This window comes from Channa argus, chromosome 4, assembly GCF_033026475.1.
Source record: "Channa argus isolate prfri chromosome 4, Channa argus male v1.0, whole genome shotgun sequence".
In the NCBI taxonomy this organism is placed as follows: domain Eukaryota; kingdom Metazoa; phylum Chordata; class Actinopteri; order Anabantiformes; family Channidae; genus Channa; species Channa argus.
In genome coordinates, this window is record NC_090200.1 from 17,626,998 (window position 1) to 17,648,436 (window position 21,439).

At 40.0% G+C, this 21,439-nt stretch overlaps 3 protein-coding genes across 6 annotated transcripts in view; 1 reads left to right on the forward strand and 2 right to left on the reverse strand.

The window, feature by feature from the left end:
* Window positions 1-1,004: 1,004 nt before the first annotated feature.
* Window positions 1,005-7,616, reverse strand: psmd7 (proteasome 26S subunit, non-ATPase 7). The gene is made up of 8 exons (XM_067502792.1): window positions 7,458-7,616; window positions 6,900-6,991; window positions 4,872-4,964; window positions 4,390-4,487; window positions 4,037-4,117; window positions 3,616-3,707; window positions 2,431-2,629; window positions 1,005-1,628 (listed from the first exon to the last, which is right to left on the reverse strand). Exons 1-8 carry the CDS (start codon window positions 7,529-7,531, stop codon window positions 1,371-1,373), a joined length of 987 nt encoding a protein of 328 aa, XP_067358893.1. The 5' UTR covers window positions 7,532-7,616; the 3' UTR covers window positions 1,005-1,370.
* LOC137126249 (dynein light chain roadblock-type 2) lies at window positions 7,582-8,467 on the forward strand. The gene is made up of 4 exons (XM_067502798.1): window positions 7,582-7,684; window positions 7,777-7,852; window positions 7,932-8,099; window positions 8,230-8,467. The coding sequence occupies exons 1-4, from the start codon at window positions 7,682-7,684 to the stop codon at window positions 8,271-8,273; spliced, it is 291 nt and encodes a 96-aa protein (XP_067358899.1). The 5' UTR covers window positions 7,582-7,681; the 3' UTR covers window positions 8,274-8,467.
* A 3,199-nt stretch (window positions 8,468-11,666) lies between these two features.
* The window catches only part of LOC137125649 (genetic suppressor element 1-like), a 32,691-nt gene continuing 22,918 nt past the window's right edge, over window positions 11,667-21,439 (reverse strand). For all 4 annotated transcript variants that reach the window (XM_067501452.1, XM_067501456.1, XM_067501454.1 and 1 more), the window contains 13 exons: window positions 21,033-21,196; window positions 20,713-20,916; window positions 20,234-20,386; window positions 19,133-19,416; window positions 17,696-18,005; window positions 17,002-17,591; window positions 16,712-16,824; window positions 16,321-16,600; window positions 15,125-15,238; window positions 14,659-15,036; window positions 14,182-14,478; window positions 13,585-13,688; window positions 11,667-13,448 (listed from right to left, as the gene is read on the reverse strand). In XM_067501452.1, the coding sequence (XP_067357553.1) occupies window positions 13,311-13,448; window positions 13,585-13,688; window positions 14,182-14,478; window positions 14,659-15,036; window positions 15,125-15,238; window positions 16,321-16,600; window positions 16,712-16,824; window positions 17,002-17,591; window positions 17,696-18,005; window positions 19,133-19,416; window positions 20,234-20,386; window positions 20,713-20,916; window positions 21,033-21,196 (3,129 nt within the window). In that variant the 3' untranslated portion in view covers window positions 11,667-13,310. The remainder of the gene's footprint in view (window positions 13,449-13,584; window positions 13,689-14,181; window positions 14,479-14,658; window positions 15,037-15,124; window positions 15,239-16,320; window positions 16,601-16,711; window positions 16,825-17,001; window positions 17,592-17,695; window positions 18,006-19,132; window positions 19,417-20,233; window positions 20,387-20,712; window positions 20,917-21,032; window positions 21,197-21,439) is intronic.

Here is a 21,439-nt window from a genome sequence, read left to right on the forward strand (position 1 = left end):
TAATTTCATATAATATTTGACATATAGCATCCATGTTTATGGTTTTCCATTTGTAGCCGCTGAACCCTTGATAGAGAAACTCTCACATCATGTTCTATTAACTGTTCTAGGGCTTTCAGATATAGAGCACGGTCATCAGCAAATAATTTGCCAAGTTATAACCGAAATGGAGAGATTCATATTTCCATGATTTTTTCAGACACAAACTGCTAAAACGCATGTTGGTCTAAAGCTTTGGGATGTAACATGGAAATCGGAGGAGCCTAGGATAAAAGATTTTCTGTTATTGCATCTCTTTAGGTGTAGTAACCAAATAAAAGTGTTTTCTTTAGTTTAAAGACGTTGCTACATATCCATTATGTTAATACAGTGACTCAAGTCTGCCCCCCCCCCCAAAAAAAGTACATTTGTGTAACATCAGCGTAACTATTGAAATCAATGTTCAAAGTTTTGAACCAGAAAAAATATGGAAAGCAGAAGACATTGTGTCACCTATAACTACCAAGGATTCTGACTGTATTATAAAATCAACCGCTTTTCAAGATGAGAATGTTGTGATTAACTGCATCACTACAATCTACATTAATATGGGACCTTGTTTGCGTCACTTAATCATAGATCATACACTTTGAGCAGTCCCTTATGCAGCAATATGGAAATTTCTCCAAAATAGCATTTCTACTTAAGAAGCTGCTGGTTTGTCTGTAAAGTACTTTTGCTGTTTATGTAGTTTAGTTATAAGTTTAATTTTGTTAGTGATAGTGTAAGCTATATCACTTTTAACTAGTTCTGTCCAAAGAAACATCTCAGCAACATATTTTAATTTCGTTCTAGAATTTCACTCTCTCACACACAGTGCAATCATTTCTATGTTTTATTTTAAGTTTTCTTTGTACTTAAGTCCAGGTTAAAGGTGATCTAAAAAAATGGTACCAATAATTTTCTGTCAACTTATCAGTTTTAAACTCAGAAAGGCAAAATAGAACAGGGAAAATTGCAAAAACAACTTTTAGTATGATCCCAATTTAATAAGTGACGCAGACACAAAACTTTTTTTTTTCATCTTACAAAAAAAGCTGCACCAGGTGCTGTACAACACCGGGCACATGACAACCACGAAAACAGAATAAACATGTTTTCATAGTTCAAAACACCAAAGAAGCAAATATCATAATCATCCCTGTACAAACAGTCTGTATGAGTGCCACTTCTGACCATGAGGACAAATCTCAAATGACACCATTCCCCATATAGAGTTCTACTTTTAGCCTGAGACCCACATACAGAACTGTGACTGTGGGCAGAAAGCAGAACACAATCCAGATGAAGACTGCATGATTTGAGAGAGGACCTTAAAAAGAAAAGAAAACTCATTTTTTCTTCTTTTCATCTTTCTTGGCTCCGTCGCCTTTCTCTTTCTCTTTGTCCTTGTCATCTTTTTTCTCCTTGTCATCCTTTTTCTCTTTCTTGCCTTCCTCCTTTTCTTGTCCTTCCTTCTTTTCTGCATCTCGGTTGGAGATCTTGTTGTTGATCAGATTGTGCAGAGCCACCACAGAGCGTATGAGTGAGGCGAGATAGACCACCAACATCTGGTCATTGGTCTTCAGATAGAAGGCTTTTGTGAACTCCTGCAAAGACAAAAACACATAAAATTAAGAAACAGAAAAACAAGCATATACAAAAACTCCCAGTATAATATATGCAATGACTAACCTTGTAGCTAAATATTTAACATTTAAAAAAGAAATATAATATGTGTAGTGTAGTTTTACGCAGTTGGGCTACAACCAAATACAAAAATCATACATGAAATCAAACACAAAACTATATTTAACCATTTCTGCGGCAAAAAGTTGAGTCATTTGTATCACAGGTATTCTGAGCGTAATAATCATTCGGAAATCACTTTATTGTTGTCCTTGAATATTAATTGTTTTTTAATTAGTAATTTTAGGTTTTTATCTGTCAAGTTTATTGCAACAAATAATGGTGTTAAAATAAAACTGCACTTAGTTGTGATTTTTTTGATATAAACTATGCCACTTCAGGTCATACTGTCAATATTTGAGAACAAATGTGCAACAGTAATTTGTATCCAACTAAACCTGACTCAATTTGCCCTCCATTAAATAAATGAGAATGATGTGCTAAGATACAGATAAAAGTCATAATGACAGGTCTTCCAATTGGTCCAATTAGAAATATACAGCTCGAAAAGAAAAAATGTGGAAAACGAAAAAGAAAACTGGTTACAAAATAAATGCTGCACTTTCAAATCTAGTGTATACAAGAATATAAGTATATGTAATTTAAAACATACAAAAAGTGTAGAGTCACTTCAAATCAAGTGCACTGTGGTTCACCACAAATTCAGACAAACAATTTTACAACAGTGATTACAGTGAAAACAAATCAGGAGAAATAACTTACTAGTAGATTCACATCCGGCAGCAGGTTGAACACATCCTGCAGCTGGTAGATAATCTGGTGGTTGATAGGAAGTTTGCCTGCTGCCACTCTTTCCAGGTAAGAATGGATGTCCAACAACTTCGAGTTGAGTCCCTTTAGACCATGAACCTGGTTTGTGATGCGTTGCGACAGAGTGCCCACTGTGGTATCTTTGATATCTCTGTGGTCAAGATATAGTGGGGTGTCAGCCACAACATTAATACTGGCAGGTCTAATAATGTCATGGAGGACAATAGTCAGCTTGGCCACTTTAAGCAGTCTGCAGCTATACAAGTGTAGTAATTAATAAAAAGTAAGGGTGATGATCACTGTTGGTAAAGGTGTAGCTAATTTTAACCATTTTATGTGCTGACAGTTAAATTAGGAACATCCTAGTTTGATACCAGGTATCGGCCCCAATCCAAGCATTTTTTAAAGCATGAGTATTGGTCAAAATAAAGCCAATCAAGTTCTAATCCATACTTAGTTTTACTGTTTAGTGAATTAATGCTCTGAGCATTCACACACCATTCGGCTGACTAACAGTCCCTGAACAAATCTCTGGAGACAGCCTGCTCGTTCTAAAGTCTACACACAGCAAAAGAAAAGGAAATTCAAATTCAACTTCTGGGATACTGTTTTTCTAAGTGTCAAGGAAATGCTTTTAGCTGCACGCGAATCATGGAACTTCTGGCACAGGATGTCCGTGACTAGCTCATTTCTGTGGATCAAAGTGTTCCTTTTAACTGTTTTATTTTGTTTTTCGCACTACAATACAACCCAGTTAATATATATATTTTTTAACATAAGGCTGAAATTCAGGAGAGGCTCTTTACTTAAAACAGCATCAGAAACTCTTTCTACATCAAGGCAGGACATTTCAACCATTGCATTCATTACGTGTTTACTCTCATCCGGAGGACATTCAGACAGACATGACACCAATGAAACATGTAGCAACATGTGCAGGCTATATGGAATTAATATTGTAGCTGATCTGTGCATTTACATTTACATTGCTAACTGAAGTAAACAAGATAATTTCTGCCTGTTTATATTAAATGTGTAACAGAGCTTCATAAATTATGCTTTATCAGTTATTAATTATTGCAATTATTAGTTGAGAATTAATCTATAATATAAGTGAATAGAAGGCTTGTCTAGTACCTGAGCAGATGCTCCACTCCTACTTCTTCGGCTTCCTCTGCTCCAATCTCACTGGTGACATGTTCAAATGTCTTAGATGTTGGAGTTCCATCCTGAAAATAGTAAATCGCCCATATAAACAAAAGTTCAAACTCCTCTCTATCTTTAAAGAAAAAAAAAGTAACCTCCCAAGGAGACTATTACACTTTTGAGTAAATAATCCATGTAGTGTCTGGATTAACAATACAAAGTATTTTTCCTTGTAGCAGGATTATAGCACTTGAGCCCCAAAAATCTAAAAAAGGATGATAATAATTATGATTGTTATTTGTAAATAATTTGAGATACACCTAGGAAACATTTATTGCTTGGTCACTCAACGTCCAACACCTTTGGATAAACAGTATTCTATCTGCCTCAATACGTTCCAAAATGGACATACATCATGTATTTCCTCCACAGAGATGTATGCTTCTGTAGGTAAACCAAGATCTTTGGGCTTCACATCTATAATCACCAAAACCTGGCAAGACAAAGGAGACATATGAAAGAGTTACTTAACATGAGAACATACAATCACTGGCCCTTTCGACTTTTACAATGTTGTAATAATTAGTTTTTAAACTTACAAACTTGTAAAAGTAGAATTCATAGCAGAACTGCTGTATTCAATAACATTAGATTGTACAGGTGTACCCAATAAAGTTGCCAGTGAGTGTATATGGCTAGAACAAAATGTTGCCCACACAAAACCAAATTAAAGATGAAAAAAAAAAAAAAAAATCAATTACATACCGAGTTGGTACAATACTGCTTGATGAGCTCATTGATGGCAATGTCATTCTTATGCAATTTTGGTCCTGTGTGGTACCACCCAACTATTCTTTCTCGGGCTGAAAACCAGAAATAAACAGTAGGTCACAGGTATAAAATCAGGGTAACACAGTACTGGTAAATGGTCTGCACTTATATAGCGCTTTTCTACCTATTGGCACTCAAAGCGCTTTACACTGCTTCTTATTTACCCATTCATACTCACAATCACACACACACTCATACACCGATGGGGGAGCTGCTATGCAGCTGGCCAACACTCACCGGGAGCAACTAAGTTGGGGTTCAGTGTCTTGCTCAAGGACACTTCAACATGTGACCAGAGGAGCCGGGGATTGAACCAACAACTGTGAGATTGGTGGACAACCGCTCTACCTTCCTGCGCCACAGTCGCCCCTACTGTGCAACACAAATTAATTCTGTAAATGTGGGCAGCCCCTTACCATTAACTTTCTTGAACATGCCATACATGTTTTCCAAGTAATCATGGTCCAGGAACCACACTGAATCATCTCTGTCATCTTCATCAAATGGCACTGAAAAGAAACATGGATAATGACTTAAAAAGAACACTGACAGTGTGCGGCAGACTTATATCATAAATGCCCTAAGGAACATACACTAGTTTTTCACATAATACATAGTGTACAGTCGATGAAACTGTTTCTACAATATTTGTTATGGCTATTGAGATCAATTATGGGTTGAAGCTGTTTAAGCTTTATAATACGATGCTTTTTTTTTTTTTCAGGTTTATTTCTGAACCACTCATGTTGTAACATCACATAGTGACAGTAACAGTCTAACTAACGGAACTGTAAAAAGCACTGAGAACAAAACACTAATACAACCATTTATAACATTTCAAGAGAGCCTGAAATGAGGTTAGGGTCCCCAGGATTAAAGAGCCAGAGAAATCCCTTAACAAGGAGAAAACATGAGTGTAAAGGTCTAAGGGTATCTTGTAGCACTATTTTATTATATGCATCTCATTTAATTCAAGTAAACACAGTGGATGGTCGTGCGTAACACCACTGTCCACTAGCGTATGTGGCTACCTTCCTTCAGAAAAAGAACAAGAAATAATAAAACATTTTTGTTATTTCATTTTTCTTGCTAGTGACTTGTTTTCATAAAAACAACAGAAAACAAAAAAACTAAAAAAGCAATTTTTTATGAAACGTGTGAAGCAATTTGTTTGTATAGACCCTTTTCATAAAAAAACTGAAGGACTTAGCGAAGGGGTAACCCTATTTCCACTGTGCAACGCAGTGACAGTATGTGAATGTATTTGTATAGTTACGAATATAAACATTTATAAGGCAGGACATTTAGTCCAATTTAATGACACACTGTAAAGACTATCACCACTTTTATCACTTATATTTCTCCTGTACAGTATTAATCTCAAAGATGTTAAACGTTATGTTATGTGGTACCTTACATATGTAAACAGAATTACTATTATGAGCAACAGCTTTTGTAGAAGTGTGCAAAACTTACTAGTTTTAACTTACAGCCTAAATTGGTTAGCGTTAAATTAGAGCCAACAAAACAGACTAAAACTGAAAACGGGTTAAAATTCTGCCATAAAACCCATTTTACCTATAACTCATATTACATCAAAGCTAACATTATACACCATTTATGATAATCTTCCTTATCTGAGGCAGGTGGGAAACATAATGGTCCAGTTAAGAAGCGTCCATGGCAGCTTCCACACTTACACCACTGGAGTAAAGGGGACCGTTTCTTCCACAGCTAGTTTTTACTTTCTGTGTGTTTACAGGTTTACACTCTACCCTTTCGGTGGTGCAACAAAGTCGTTCCACGAAAAGCGGCTTGGGAAACTCCGTTTATGACCTGCCTGCTTTAATATAATGATCCAGAGTGAAGTGCTGAATGTACGTCCTACCTCTTTGCACATTTAAACTTTGCTGTTTGTCTGACCTAATCACCTGTGCCCATCACTTTTTTAAAAGCTTTAGATCTTTTGGAAACGAGCGTAAGGACAAGTTTTCCTGTTTTTGCACAGAACACAATCATTCAGGTATGCAACAAAAGCTCAAGTTTTAGATTCTGCAATTGTTCTTATGTAATGACTTACAACGACAATTAAGCAGCGCGTTCTTGGCTTTTTCCAACTGAGAAATGTGGAAGTGTGAAAAAGGTCTATTGTGTGATGAAATTTGGATTAGAAATGTAGTGGAGTAAAAATAAAGGTAGCCATAATCTTGAAAAAGACTTTTCAACATTGCAAACTGTTGGAGAGGAAGAAGTTTGAAAGATGCAAGTATTTCGTAGGCAGGGAGGATCAAATTATACATTAAATTTAGTTGCATTATAAGAAATATGGTGGTCCAAAATTTTAAGAGCTTGTTCCATACTAGCCATTAAACCTAATCATGTTGGCTCTTGTGCTGCTATTTTCTACTGTTTTAAGTCCCCCCAACAGTCTTCATAACACTCACCTGCAAAACTATTGGAGACGTCAAGTACTTTTTTCTGCCATGATCCCAAGAGGACGCCAACCACTCGTTTCTGATTGCCAACTTTTCCTATCCTGTAGATGGAATAGTCAAGCGAATGGAAGGAAAAAAAAAAATCAAGTAGTTATTTTATGATAGTTTTGTTATAACCGAACAATGACTCATAAACACAGCTGTTGGTTAGAGGTTAGTACTTTAGGTTAAGCTAATGTCTAGCGCTTTACATGAAAGTAATGACAAATCATGTCACTAGAAGCTACGTAATAACGAGCTCAACGACTAATGGATCCCAACTCGTTCCTGATTAACATTTCAATACGCATTGTTTGCTAAGACTATCTGGGTAACCAAAATAAACTGTTTTCAGTCAGCTAAGTCTACTCATGGCTGCAATCACTTTCAAAGGGGCTCTGACTCAGCAGGGCTAACATTAGCTTAGCCTAGCCTAGCCTGGTCTGGCCTAGCAACTGCGTTAAGTTTCTGGACATTTTAATAGTCATCACTGAATAAAGCGTAATCACAAATATTTAACTTACTAACCTGTTAAAATGATCAACCACGCTGAGCAAAACCAGTGGATGAACGACCACATTTTCCACCGCTAACTCCGGCATCTTTGCAGTGAAGATAAACAGCGAACAACCCACCTCCACACAGTAACGGCTACACGCTACTTCTGCTTGCGCCTGACGTCTCTTCCGTTTCTCTTGGCAACAGAAACAGAAGTGGAAAGCAGTTGTCACGGACGGCCGCTAACAGATAAAATGGTATAGACTCCTAAATTTGTTTGATCATATTTCAGAAACGTGACATTGATATGCACTTTTAGGAAACTTGTTTATTTTTCTTTGTCGTGTAGGCAGAAGTTGAGGAAACACTGAGGAGGATTGAATCCCATAAAGGTGTGATTGGAACAATAGTCGTCAATGCAGAAGGTAAATTATCGCCTAAATTAAGTTTATCTCATACAACATGTCTTCTGATTGCAAAGAAATTCATTTTTTGTATTTCCAGGTATTCCCATAAGAACAACTTTAGATAACTCCACAACAGTTCAGTATGCAGGACTTCTTCGCCTCCTCACCATAAAGGCCAAGAACACTGTCAGGGATATCGACCCCCAGAATGATCTCACTTTCCTCCGCATCCGCTCCAAGAAACATGAGATCATGGTTGCACCAGGTGAGTGTGTAGTAGTTACAATGGTACTGTTGATCTCATGACCACTGAACATAAAAAGAGCTGCAACTTTGGCCCTACTGCTTTCACTGTATTTGCACCCTCCCCCTTCTCTTCCCTTATGTCTGTGCAGAGAACGACTTTCTGTTGATTGTCATCCAGAACCCATGTGAATAGCTGCCGGACATTACTAAAGAAATCAGCCTTTGTTTTGTTGCATGGTAGTGCCCCACCAAGGCAATAAGTGTTATGTTGGTCTGTGTATTGCATAAATTCTCTTTTTAGATTTGTAATACAGGTATGTAACCTTAAATTGCATGATGTATTGTATATCTTATGTAATTGAAATAAACCAAACTTGTTGTACAGTACTTACTAGTGGTCTTTATTCTGTTAATATACAAACAGGACAAGTTAAAACAAGAGGGAAAACATCAAAAATATAGAGGGTTATGGGTGTACTCTGTCATACAAACAAGTATAGACTGCTTTGTATAAAATTGTTATATTAAGATGGCACAAAGAAAACGTAGTTCCATGAAAAGTCAAGGGAGTTGTGGTTTCCCACCCCACTTCCTTCATTCAGTTCTATTATACCGATGTTGTCAGACTGACGCCCTTCCCTTCTCGCCAGTGAGTGGAATTTTAGCCGCCCCTTGTAAGCACTGGGCAGTGGCTGCAACCAGCTGACTCCATGCCTGCCACTGCTCAATGTCTGAAACAGTTGGGAGGGCTGCAGTTACACCAAATATGGATTTCTTCATTTCTTCATAGTCTGCCGAGATACATGGAACCTGATAACATCACAGAAGATGTGGATTTCTCTGCAATCTCTCTCCTCACTACTGTATCATGTGAGCAGAACTATGTTCTTTAGAGCAGGCAACTCGCTTTCCCAATCCTGCTGGATGCTCGAGTGGATAGTGCTTCAGCACAGCTTCTCTGATGTCCTCACCCTCACAGCTGTGGTCAATGGTATGTTTTTAAAGTTGAAGTCGAAGATGTGGGATATACCAACTGGTGGGAGTGTCTTCATCACCTGGTTCCAGCATCCTCACATGACCTGCTTTGACCAGCTTTCAGTGCTATAGGCTCCTGCTTTCTCTGGGTCATTAGACAATATTTTCTGTGTGGCTCGCAAATGGGAAAGGAGGGCCTACTTAGGTGCCTTAAGAGCGGTGTCACATATCTTTTTTATACCTTCTATCCCTACCATTACTGTTTTGCTTTCCAGAGCCAAGGCTCTTTGTCTTAGCATGAGTGGGTGCAGGCCTTCTCGCTTTGCCAAGGCAGAACCTCCATCTATCACAACTTCTCTACATACCTGTATATGTATGCTGAGGCCAACAGAGTGGAGGTAAACCGACACTACAGATCTTAGAGACAATGCCTCAATCCCTTCAGATGAGGATGATCTGAACTGATCAATAATACAGGACGTACAAGGTGCAATGATTGCAGAGGCAAAGCTCTTACATGCTTGTAAATTTTTTTAAGGGTCACATGGTACGGTTCAGCAGCTGAGAAAATTGTGAAGGAGTCCGTGCTGCAGTTCTTGTCTGACTGCAGTTCTTGTTCTATCTTCTGTTTCCCCTTTGAGGCCTAGCTGCTGGTCTGCTGGGGGCAGGAGGATGGTATGTCCTGACCCATCATCCAGAATGATGTAAGCATCCATGGTTCTGTTTCCATTCATCAAAACCACCTTACTGACTTTCAGCAGGACCTTTCGCTCCTCCATTGGCCTATCGATGTACAATCCCAATTCCTCCTCTGTATAAGACCTCCTCTGTAGCACGGTTACATGGAGCCTTCATGTGCTCTGGTTTTGCTGTTGCCTGGTCTCCGTCATCACTAGCGCTTTCGTTGACGTTATGCACTGCCAGAAGGAGTCTGCTGCTACATGTCTTGCAGCACATTTTCAGGTCAGCAACATGGTGACCTTGACCACAATTCAGCAAACTGTTGAAAGGCACATTGTGCCTTTGGAGGGCTTCTTTAGCCCTTTTAGCTTTACCTCCTTCTTCTTTAAACTGCCACTGAACCTGCTGTCATCTTCCTACACTTGAAGCTCATACTCGAGCCAGTCAGCAAAATCAAGGACAGTTGGTATAGGTACCTTGTGATTATGTATACAGTGGTGGAAACTGGAGTGAAGGGCATGAGGAAGCTTTCCTAACAGGCAAGAAACATATGAGCCACATTATAGTTCTACTTTGACTGAGAGAGGCATGTCCTGCCCCATTCCATTAGCGAAGTGTTCGTGAAAACCGAGACGTGTGGTGAGGGGCCAAACAGACCATCAGGGTCGATTGGTCCCTCCAGCGTATCCTTTCTTATGCCTTCTGGAATGGAAGAGAGATGAAGCCAGATTCTGACAGGTTGGGGGGGACATGTGTGAAAACCGTTCCTTGTTCTAAATGTGGTTGTTCTGTTTGTTATTGCAATGAAACCGAACATCTCCTGAAATGCAAGGCTTCCTACAACCAGAATACCCTTGGGTTTTCACACCCAGCAATGTCTGCTTCCCACATCTCTCCCACCCATAACAGCCTGCTCGTTGTTAGCCAGTTAGTACGACACCAGTACAACTGCCTACCGTTCGGCTATTCTCTAGCCCAGCGTACTTTCTCCAAATATCTGGAGACACCACTGGCTTCGGTTTGACTGCAGGTATGAGAATGCTGTTCTACTTGGATGATCTCCTCCTCGGTCCGTCCCGGGAGCGAGTTCTCCCGCTGATAGTGGATCTGGTGACTCATTTATCGTGTCTGGGATTTACGATAAATTGGAAAAAAAACTTGCCACAAGCGTGCAGACATTGGTTCATTATGCTGCAGCCAGAGGGCTGCGCAACATAGTCATAGAAGCTGGGATCATCATAGTCTTTCCAGTGAGTCATTAAATTGGGCATAATTAAATTTATCAAGAGTGTCACATGCAAATATTCAGGCATGTTGTTGAAATAGAGCAACCTGGCAAAATGTTCTACTTTTTGAATGTTTATGATTATAACTATACGAATACAGTTATTTTATTCATTGAAAGAGAAGTTAAAAACCCTGCTGCACCCATTGTTACATGCCACTGCATTGCGCAGTGTAAAGCGTAAATAGGGTTACCCGTTCGCTATGTATTCCGGTTTTTGTAAAAAAGGTCTATCGTTTAAACCAAAGACAAACATAGTGGTTCCTCTGTGAAAATGTCTTCAGGTTGGTGAAACGGAAAGTAATGAAAGTTAAACTTATTTTGATTTCACCTTTACTTTATAAATGAAAATGAATGGTCTTTTTAAAAGTTATCAACAAAGAATGTTTTAGGATCAGAGAAAATGCTGGTAAATTTTTAAAATACAATGCAGAGGTGGTAACTTGGTACCTTTACATAAGTATTCTACTTAAGTGCAGTTTTGCAGTACTTATACTTTACTCCATGAGTGGTAATTCTACCTATAGTGGAGTTTTATTTAGGTAAATACTTGCACTTTTATATGTGTTGTGTACTTCCACCACCTCTGGTTAAATGGATCAAAAGACTCAGGAGTAAATTTTCACAAATTCAATATTGGCTGCACAGATTTAAGTTGCTGTTTATATTAGCTAGAGAAAATACAGACAGTCCATTGCTAAATATTTGCCACAGGTGAACACACAGTCTCCACATGGACAGTTACAGACATTTTACAAATATTTTAATGTAAATTTCCATCAGAATGTATAGCAATATATGTTAATAAATAATTCATTGCAGTTATACAGCCCAAATCATTCATTATATAACAACTGACTGAAGAACAACTGAGGAGAGATAACAGGTGATGCAGGGGGTTCATGTGGTTTGGGGCAATTGCTACTGTAGTTTGTGCTTACAGGAAAGAGAGGCTGGGATTTTAGTATTCGGAGGTGGAGAGTCATAAATGATCAATTTGTTTCATCTGCCTTGAAAATAAAGGTCTCATCCAGACTAGAGAAGTTAAGTTTGTTATTCAAAGATGGACAGATAGAAATTTGTTGCAAGTCCTCAAAGAATATCAAAAGAAAAGATACTGTTTATTATCTGTGACAGTCTTGAAATAGAGCTGAACAATTGACATTTACTTTTCCCTAACCAAGGCTTTTAAACTTTTCAAAATAATGTCATAGGTAACTTTCAGGTGTAAGGTTGAACAGTATGACTCACTCAAATTATGCCAATTATCTGAGATATATCTAAAATTTTTGCAATAGGCCTTCAAAAATTACAACTTTAATTCTTTTACCATTTTATCAACATTACACGTATGAGAAATGCGTAGGACACAGACTGTGAGATAAGCCATAAGCATCATAATAACATGATGAATTTGTGAGACAAAGACTGACATTTGCAACAGTGTCTTCATTCATCTTTACCCAACTTAAGGTCCTTCATTTCCTAATGATTCTAATCATTTTTATATTCTGACCAGCAGCAATTAAACCAAAGCCTATGGCTTCCCACAAGGAAATGGTTAAAACAATAAAACATAGAAAACTCTTTGTCTATCGCAAGTGACATTACTAGAGGAAAATTCATTAAACCTCAAAAACTTAATTTACCAATTTATAGATTATAGCCTCTCTTTTAGATGTTTACTATCCCCTGTAAAACCAGTACACAAATTGCTTAATCTCTCGGACAAAATACTCAGTAGACATTACAATATTACCACACAGAGGACAGTCAAGTATTTCTTTCAATTTCATTTCAAGTGCATCCTATCAAGTTTAAGGCCTGAGGTGTGCTTTGATTCCTTCACTCAATTTTCATTGTCTGAGTTTTATCCAAGTGAGCACTGCATACTTCTCTTGTCACTGCTGTCCAGAGAGGCTACAGATTTGTGCCATGTGATACATCACATTAGAATGGATCAACACAGTTTGATGTGGGCTAAATGGTAGAAAGTCCTTAAAGCCAGCTTGGGGACTAGTGGGAGTGGTTAGACTTTCAAATATGCTGTTTCACCAACACAGTGTTGTTACAGTTCAGAACAAGAGAGAGTGGAAATTCCCAAACTGCAACTATCACCATGGATAACTGTTGCCATGTCAAACATAGCAGGTAATCAATTGGATCAATGGAAATGGCTTCTTCAAGTGCTTCAAGTGCAGAGAATGGTCTGGCTCCAGTCCGCCTTGTTATTGTGTTTGTTGCTTTGCTGAATCAGACGAGGATCCATCTGAGAGTTTGTGTGTAAGGTCACCTGGGCATGTGCCCGTTCACTTGTCCCCTGCCCCAATGAATGTTAGGTAGTGTCAAACACCTCCTGAAGTGCTCGAGTTGGGCCTGCAGTCGGTCTCTCTCCTCCCTCACGTTCTGCCTCTGACTCACCAGCTCCTGAAAGATGAAGGACAACATGACTGTCATTACATTAGTCTTTTTGCACAAGGCTGCATCACTTATAGACAGCAGCGCAAACAGGAGTCTGACATTAAAATATGAAAGTACAAAAGGCAGACATGAAGACACTTACCCCCATGGTGAGAGAGAGCTGCTCTGCAGTTCTGGTCAGATTGTAATTCTGTGCTTCAAGTCTTTTACACTGACTGTGAAGAACATGCCTCTCTACACTCCACTCTGTCAGAAACACACAGAAACAATATAAAAACTTAACATTTTTTCAACATAACACACAAATACAATCTACAATAGAGTACCCACTGGCTCAAAACAAAGTAAACCAAGTAATATAAAAGTTTCAACACCCTTTAAAAACTGTTATTGAGAGCTATTCCACCAGTTCTCCTTAACAGTGAACTCAAAGTATGGAAATGCATTTTGCAATGCATTTAGCAACTATGAATTGATATCCGGTTGTCAAAAAAGTACATATGTTTTTTTGGTTAAAAAAAACTAACAGCCAATATGTCATTATTGGTTTCTTTTTCAGTAATTTTTCTTATTATTTTTATATTGTTTAATGTTTTTGTAATAACACCTAAATAGTATTTCTGTTTCAAATATACATTATCAACTTGTTCCAAACCATGTTCAGAGCATTTAAATGATTAATATTTCAACCAGTAAATCCTTTAAATATATACATAAACTAGACTTGACATTGACTCACCATCCATATACTCGTGGTAAGCCCCAAAAATAGCTTCAATACCCTGCCACTTCCTTGGCGCTTCATCTGTCTCCTCCTCATCCTCCTCCTCCTGACCAGATTCTTCTTCGTCTTCATCAGACAGGTTGTCTCGTGGTGCCACAGTGTCGCGACTTGCTACAGGGGAAGTAAAGTGATGGCCGTTTACGTTTGCACACTGAGGGGCATACTTATGGTTTGAGCTTTTTAGTTGAGAGATGTTTTGAGGAAGTGAGCGGTCTGTCTTCATGCTGGCCTCAGGGACGCAATTTAAGATCCCTTAGAAGAAAAGTGAGACAAAAAGGCATGTCAGTCTTTGTAGCTATTTTTAGCACCTTGTGAAGCCTTTAACTGAATGTGGACCAGTAGACTTATAAAGGTAGTGCACATAAACACCACCAGATGGCAGACCATTGTCATTTTACAATTCACAATCAAGTCTAAGAGAGGGTATCTAACCTTTGTTCTGTAATGTGCTGTGTGTGGACTGCAGCACAGCCTGATGGAAGTGCTGAGCAAAGGCCTCAGGTGTGAATTTCTCCCAGGGCTGATTCCTTACATTCTGCACTGGACTGGATTCCTTTTCCTGGGGAGAAGTAACAATGCCATTCTGGAGGCTCTGAAGCTTCCTGTTTTGCTGAGCCTCCATGATTTCAGGCCTTTCATGATGGGGGGCCAAGGGTGGAGGGAGGCGGGACACCTGGGAGTCCATGAAAGGTTTCAATGTGTCATTATGGAGGTGCTTATGCTTGTGTAAGGAAGGCGGTGAGTGGCTCGGAGACTCTGCGTATACATGTCCATTTGACTGGCGCGATCGGGCGGCTAAGGAGGAGTCACCTAAAAACCAATGTGCACAAATCATTAATAAGTATGTGTGTGTGCGTGTGTGTGTGTGTGTGTGTGTGTGTGTGTGTGTGTGTCTTACCAGTTAAGGGAGCAGGAGTACTACTGCATGGAGGTAAAGGTTTATATCTCAGAGTGTCTAATGTCACAGTCTTCCTCTGAATGGCTCTGAGCAGCTCCTCTGTTCTCTCCTTATCTACTCAAAAAAAAATACAGAATGAGAACATCTGTCATTCATATTTGAAAACGGGAGAATGTAAGGAGTTGACTGGCACTTGGAACTAATTGGAACAGGACAGCCAATGGATGATCCTGTGCAACACCATCATGGATAGACGATAACTGCAAAATTACAGTTTAATGAAGGTGATTGTTACCACTTTTCAAGTGTTGGATTGATTTAGACCTTTTTCACCAAAGGCTAATTACACACAGTACCTATTTCAATGTTGACTTTATCAGAAAATGCTTCATGTAACAGAAACTTAAAATTAAGAGAGAGCATACATGCTGAGGGTGTGTTTGGTTACACACCGGTGTCTAAGCAAATAAAAAACATTTAAACAACAAAATCTTTTACTGCTGACAGTATTTTTAAACTGAAAATTTTCACCTGAATGTTTGTATTGCTAATAGTGTTCAGGGCTCGTTACTCGAGAAATGTAAAAAAATAAAAATAAATAATACATTACTCTTTACTCTTTGCAAAATAAATATTACTTTACATATTACTCCCTGTTTTGAAATATGTTCTAGTATTAAACGATTTATATTTTAAACGTGTACATTTACATCTGTGCATTAAAATGCATTGGTTTAAAAATTTTGGTGGCTCAGTGGTAGACCATTGGGTTTGAATCATCCCCCCAGGTGTGGCCCCACCCAGCCACCAAGGGCAACCCTGAGGCCAGTCCTGAGCCCGGACAAAGAACTGGGAGGGTTGCGGCAGGAAGAGCATCCGCCGTAAAAACACATGCCAAATCAACGTGCGGAACATATTCCGCTGTGGTGAACCCTGAAGGGACAAGCCAAAAGCCGTATATCTTTGGTTTAAATATTTTTTTAAAGGAATATAGAGACTATTGAACTCATTTTTAAAGGCGGTTGAATGAAAACTAAAGTAGAAAATCCTACTCTAACCTTCCTAACTTTATTTTCTTCTCACCCCTCCTACATTCTTGGTAAATAATAACACTGCTTTACTTTTCCATAAGGAATCACCAGAACAACTGTGAAGAGAGTAGCATGTAGGTTGTGTGGATACTAAACAGGAGTTACCTCTCCTCTGCTGTGGGCTGACATGGGAGAGGCTAAACATAAGGAGAAAGTCTTTTTTCTCCTCCAGCTCGGGGCTGCTGTCCATCTGCTCAGCAGAGTACGGGGTACTTAAGGGAGCTGTAGGTGTTGAAGGTGAAGAGGCCTTTCTCTTTCCTCGCATGGCCGGGGGAGAGAGGCTGCGTTCTCTCAACATCCTCCTCCTCTTCCTCCTCTTCTGTGCCAGAAGCTCATCGCGATGGGCCAGTGTGGTGAGACCACACAGTTGCAAAAAATCCACTTTCTTTACAGAGAGAGACATTTGGGCAGGTGAATATATAATTGAAACTAAACATTTTAAAACTTTAACACCATGGGTTCTATGTTAAATGAGAGTGTATCTGTGTTTAGTTACCTCAGAGGATGTGTCCAGTTTAAGTGGGGGCTGCTCTGTCACTCTTCTCAAATGGGCTTTCACCTCCTCCCCATCGCTCTCATCATATGAGTCGTCCAAGTCATAATAATAACCTTGTAAGAACAGAACAAGACAGAAACAGTCTTTTATTGGATAAAATTGCAGACCTATCCCCTGGTATTTAATTGCACAAGCAACGATTTTAAGTAATCATCTACTTTTCCCTACAACTTCCCCTCCTCCTCATAAATCCTCTCTTTGTATCGCTCTTTATCCATCATCTTGCTCACCTCCCTCTCTGGCCTCCCTCCTCTTTTTCTCTTCCAGGTCAAGCTTACTGAGCAGCCGGCGGTGCTGCTGAAGAACCTCATCATACATCAGCATGCTGTCGGGCACCTGACTTGGTCGCTCCCTCACTGGAGATGGAGAGGATGTCGGGCAATGAACCCCCAGGTCAGTGCAAGTACCAGGGACAAACAGAGACATGCTGGATTTTTGGAGGTAGTTATTCAAGTGATGCCGCTGGTATAGGCTGTGAATGGCTCTGTCCTGCTCAGCCTTGTTCCAGGGCTCCTGTAAACTAGCTGCTTCCAGTAAAGGGGCATCTGCCCTCCTCCTGCCTCCCTCCTCCATCTTCTCCCCCCAGCTCTGTGGGGCTCTGTCAACTCGGGTCACTCCCAGAGGTGGTCGACTTGGCACTGCTGGAGGGTTGAGTTTTCGACGTGAATCTGCAGGTGGGTCAACAAGGGAAGCTGGGTTCCACAGTGCAGTTGGAGGAGAAGTAAGATGATGGGGAGCTTTTGGAGAGATAAGGGGAGGTGGAGCACCAAGGGATGGGGTGACATCTTTGTTGCCTGTATTGTGATGGACTAAATTGGTTCTGTAAGCAAAATAGAACTCTATTTAGATCCATAGTCAGCCTATGCTGCATGACATTGTAGAACTAGTACAAATCACAACAGAAACTTTATTTGACAGTCTCACCTGTGGCTGTCTCTCCGTGTTTCTGCCGCTTTCCCAGGAGACCTGAGGCCCAGCTCCAGTGGACCCTCTCTCTCCTGCCCTTGTCCCCTTTGCCGCGTTAACCATGCCTCCTCGTTGGTCCTCTGAGGCATCATGGTGGCTGCAAGAGCTCCATGGATGCCACCAGCAGCAGCGTGATGCTTCCCCAGGTGGGATGGCACCAGACTGGGCACTGGGTGTGGGATAGAACCTCTGGAGGAGTGAAGGCCGGGCTGCAATGGCATAGGTTTTGGTACTGGGAAACCTGGAAGATCTGAATCCTTAGGTTTATCTGGAGAAACAGAAGACATCATAAATTAGTTCTTGTATGTCTCTGTAGACTTTTCAGTAATATCCTAAGATTTCTTCAGACATCATTTGACATCGTACAATGCTGTTTTGACGGGGGTGAACAAGATGATGGCTCAACAATGAAGAAATCTACTACGAGTATTATAAAACCACATGCAGTGCATCCGGTTTAGGTTGTTTATAAATAATACTTTGTGACATTTATGACATTTAACAAATATATTTACTTGTTCTAAGACATATATTTGCCTTTTGTCTGCAGTGTTCATGATAACCTACAATAACAAACAGTATTAAATTGAGGAATTTTTATGTTGTAGTAAAAAAAAAATTTCTGGTGCACAGTCATTCTAAATACTGTAAAAATGACATCTGAGATAGGTAATGTTATGGAGTAATGTTACGTCATGCAACAACAAGATCTTATTACTGCTACTACATGATTGTCGATTGTGTTGGAGTACAAAGGTCTTGTATTTATTTGTTTACAATATTGTGAAAATAACTTGATATGAAAAAAACACACACAAAAATATTAATATTTACAATTCTCTATCTCAAATGTAGTGTATTTCATACAAGGACACAGTGTAGTAAAGATGGTCAGGGTCACTTGTAAAGAGTTGATATTTAGAACTGAGTTAAACTCTTAGCGAGAATAAAATACAAAGTGCTAATTTAAACATCAATTTGCCAGTTACTTTTTCATATTTCCTATTTACCAAAAGAAGTTTTGGAAGGATGTTTTCATTGGAGGAGAGATCACGAGCTTAACAAAATCAAACAAACTGTCCTTTGAGGACTATAAATAGCCATACCAAATTTTAAAGCAATCTGCTCAGTATATGCAACGCTATCTGACAGTAGTAGAACAAACAGTGTAGGATTTACAACTATTAAAAATAGGCTACTGAAATTGAAAAGCATTTCGATCATATTGTGTGTTTGTCTCTTCTCCTTTTATTTTCAATATTTAATGGTCTATTATACTAATAATATACTAATATACTAAATTATTTAAGTAATTAACAGAAACCAGGTATTTTCAACCAGGTGTGTGTGTTTTTATTTGTATGCTTCTGTTGGTGCATGTTTGTGTGTATCTACCCAGTCTGTTTGGGGTCAGTCTCTCCCCTGGCCTGGTCCTGTCCTCTGGTGGTGCCCTCCGAGCATGCAACTCAGCCAGGTATTGGCTCTCTACCGCTCTGACCATCTGCTGCTGTCGCTCCCTCTGCCTCTCCTTCTGTCTGTCCAGCTCTCTCTCCCTCTCCTCCTCCCTCTCTCTCTCTCTCTCCCTCTCCCGCTCCAGCCCGGCCTCTCGCTCCCTTTCTTTCTCTCGTTCACGCTCTTGCTCTCTCTCTCTTTGGCGGTGCTCATTCTCCATCTGTAGCCTATGGGGGAGGTTGACAAGAACGTGCACACACACACACACACACAAACACACAGGGGGACAAGGTGAGAGATGCAACACCCAACATGAGGAAGATATTAACCACACACTGGTGAACTTCACACAAACATTTCGGCTCAAACATACACACACTAGCAGAAACACACACAAATATGAACACACATACTCCACTTAACCATGAGGAAAATAATCCATACACAGCATGACTGAACAAGAGCAGATGAACACTTAATAGGTATCCACAGGAAAAGGGCACACACACACACACACAAAACACACTCACCAGCAATCAATAGTACACAAACAAACCTATAAGATATGCAGGAGCCATTACAGAACCAGACAATAAATACCACCCATTTCAAACACAAACATTTCCCCAGTGCATTATGCTACAGGGAAACAATGTGTACTGTGAAACTGACAAAGGACCACAAAGCCAGTGAGAGCTGGTATGCGTACGAGTTTTTATGTACATACTGGCTTGCATATGCATCTGTATTATGCAGTTTGCGTTATGAGTGTACTATATAGGAGGCACTGTTGGGTGTATGCTAAAAATATCACATACTCAGCAACCTGGGCCTACCCTGCAGAGAGTGATTACACAGCCCTGCAGACAGAGAGAAGAATGAGGAAAAAAAGAAAATAAGGAAAGTGAGAAAGAAAGAAAGAAAGAAAGAAAGAAAGAAAGAGAGAAAGAAAGAAAGAAAGAAAGAAAGAAAGAAAGAAAGAAAGAAAGAAAAGGAACTAACAAAAGACAGGAAGAATTGTGCGCATGTATGTACATGTGATACCTCTCAGCCAGGACTGTGTTTAGTTCACTGGGGTAGCGGCCTCCAGGCAGGTGCAAGTGGAGGGCAGAGGGGTGGAGGGGAGGAAAGGTGCCCCCTGCAGGCACAGAATAGAACTGTGACCGCAGAGCAGATAGACAGAGAGACTCATCCATCCTGCAACAGAGGGAAACCAGTCAGACTATATACCTGCACAGGCCAGGTATGGAAAGGGTGGAAGATTATCTAATATCAGAGGGACACATAAATGCAGCTTGGGTAAAATAATGATAAGTATATAAAAGTATTTATGAAAGAAAATGTTATGTTATGTTATATGGTAATAAACAGGTTGAAAAGTTTTTTGTTTGTTTAACCCAAGCTATAATATTTTAGCTTAAGCTATCACTAGCATGGCCATCCAATCCAAAATGTCCCTTTAAACATTTGACACAAAAAAACTTTCATAAGGCCCCATGGGAAGAATTTAAGGTAACTGTTACCTTGGTAAGGACAGTGGGTGGTGCAAGTAGGCAGGATGATAGTAAGCAGCAGCTGCGGCAGCATGGGCAGCAGCAGCAGGGTCGAGACTCAGTGGTAGAGAGGTCAACCGGAGGTCATCTGATGTGGAAAAGGGCCGAAGTGCTCTCAGGTATTCTTCTGGGATGGCACCTGAGGGAACCACAGGATGGATCTGCCCAGGCAGACTGCAAAATAATACACACAACAAAGAATTATTGTCAAATATATTGGCTTAAAAATACCCTCTGTGTTTTTAGTCCCATGTGAATATTGTCCAACTATGAGTGTGTGTCATACTCACTTAAGGCTCTGTATTCTAGGGTCTTGCATGATGGAGCTGGGGGTGAGTCCAAAGGGGTGAGCAAGTGGGTGAGGTGAAGGTGTGGGAGGAGTCCTCTTATCCTGCTGTGGCTGGGTGTTCTGATCACCCACCCTTTCCCTGAGTCCCTGAACACCTGGCTCCACCTGACAGGAAGGCAGACCGTGGGAGAGCAGACATTAATGTGTATATCTTTGGAGTTTGAGTGTGCTAGATTGAAACTGAGCAGTTCAAGCAAAGACGAAATGGGAATGAGAAGAGGCAATTGGGCAAAACCCCCAAGCTGAACCCAGAGGCTCAGTGGAGTGGAAAAGTGGGTCTGATACGTCATAACAGGTCAAGATCAAAGCAGAAAGATGATCCTGATATCTAGCCAACTGCTCTCTCCT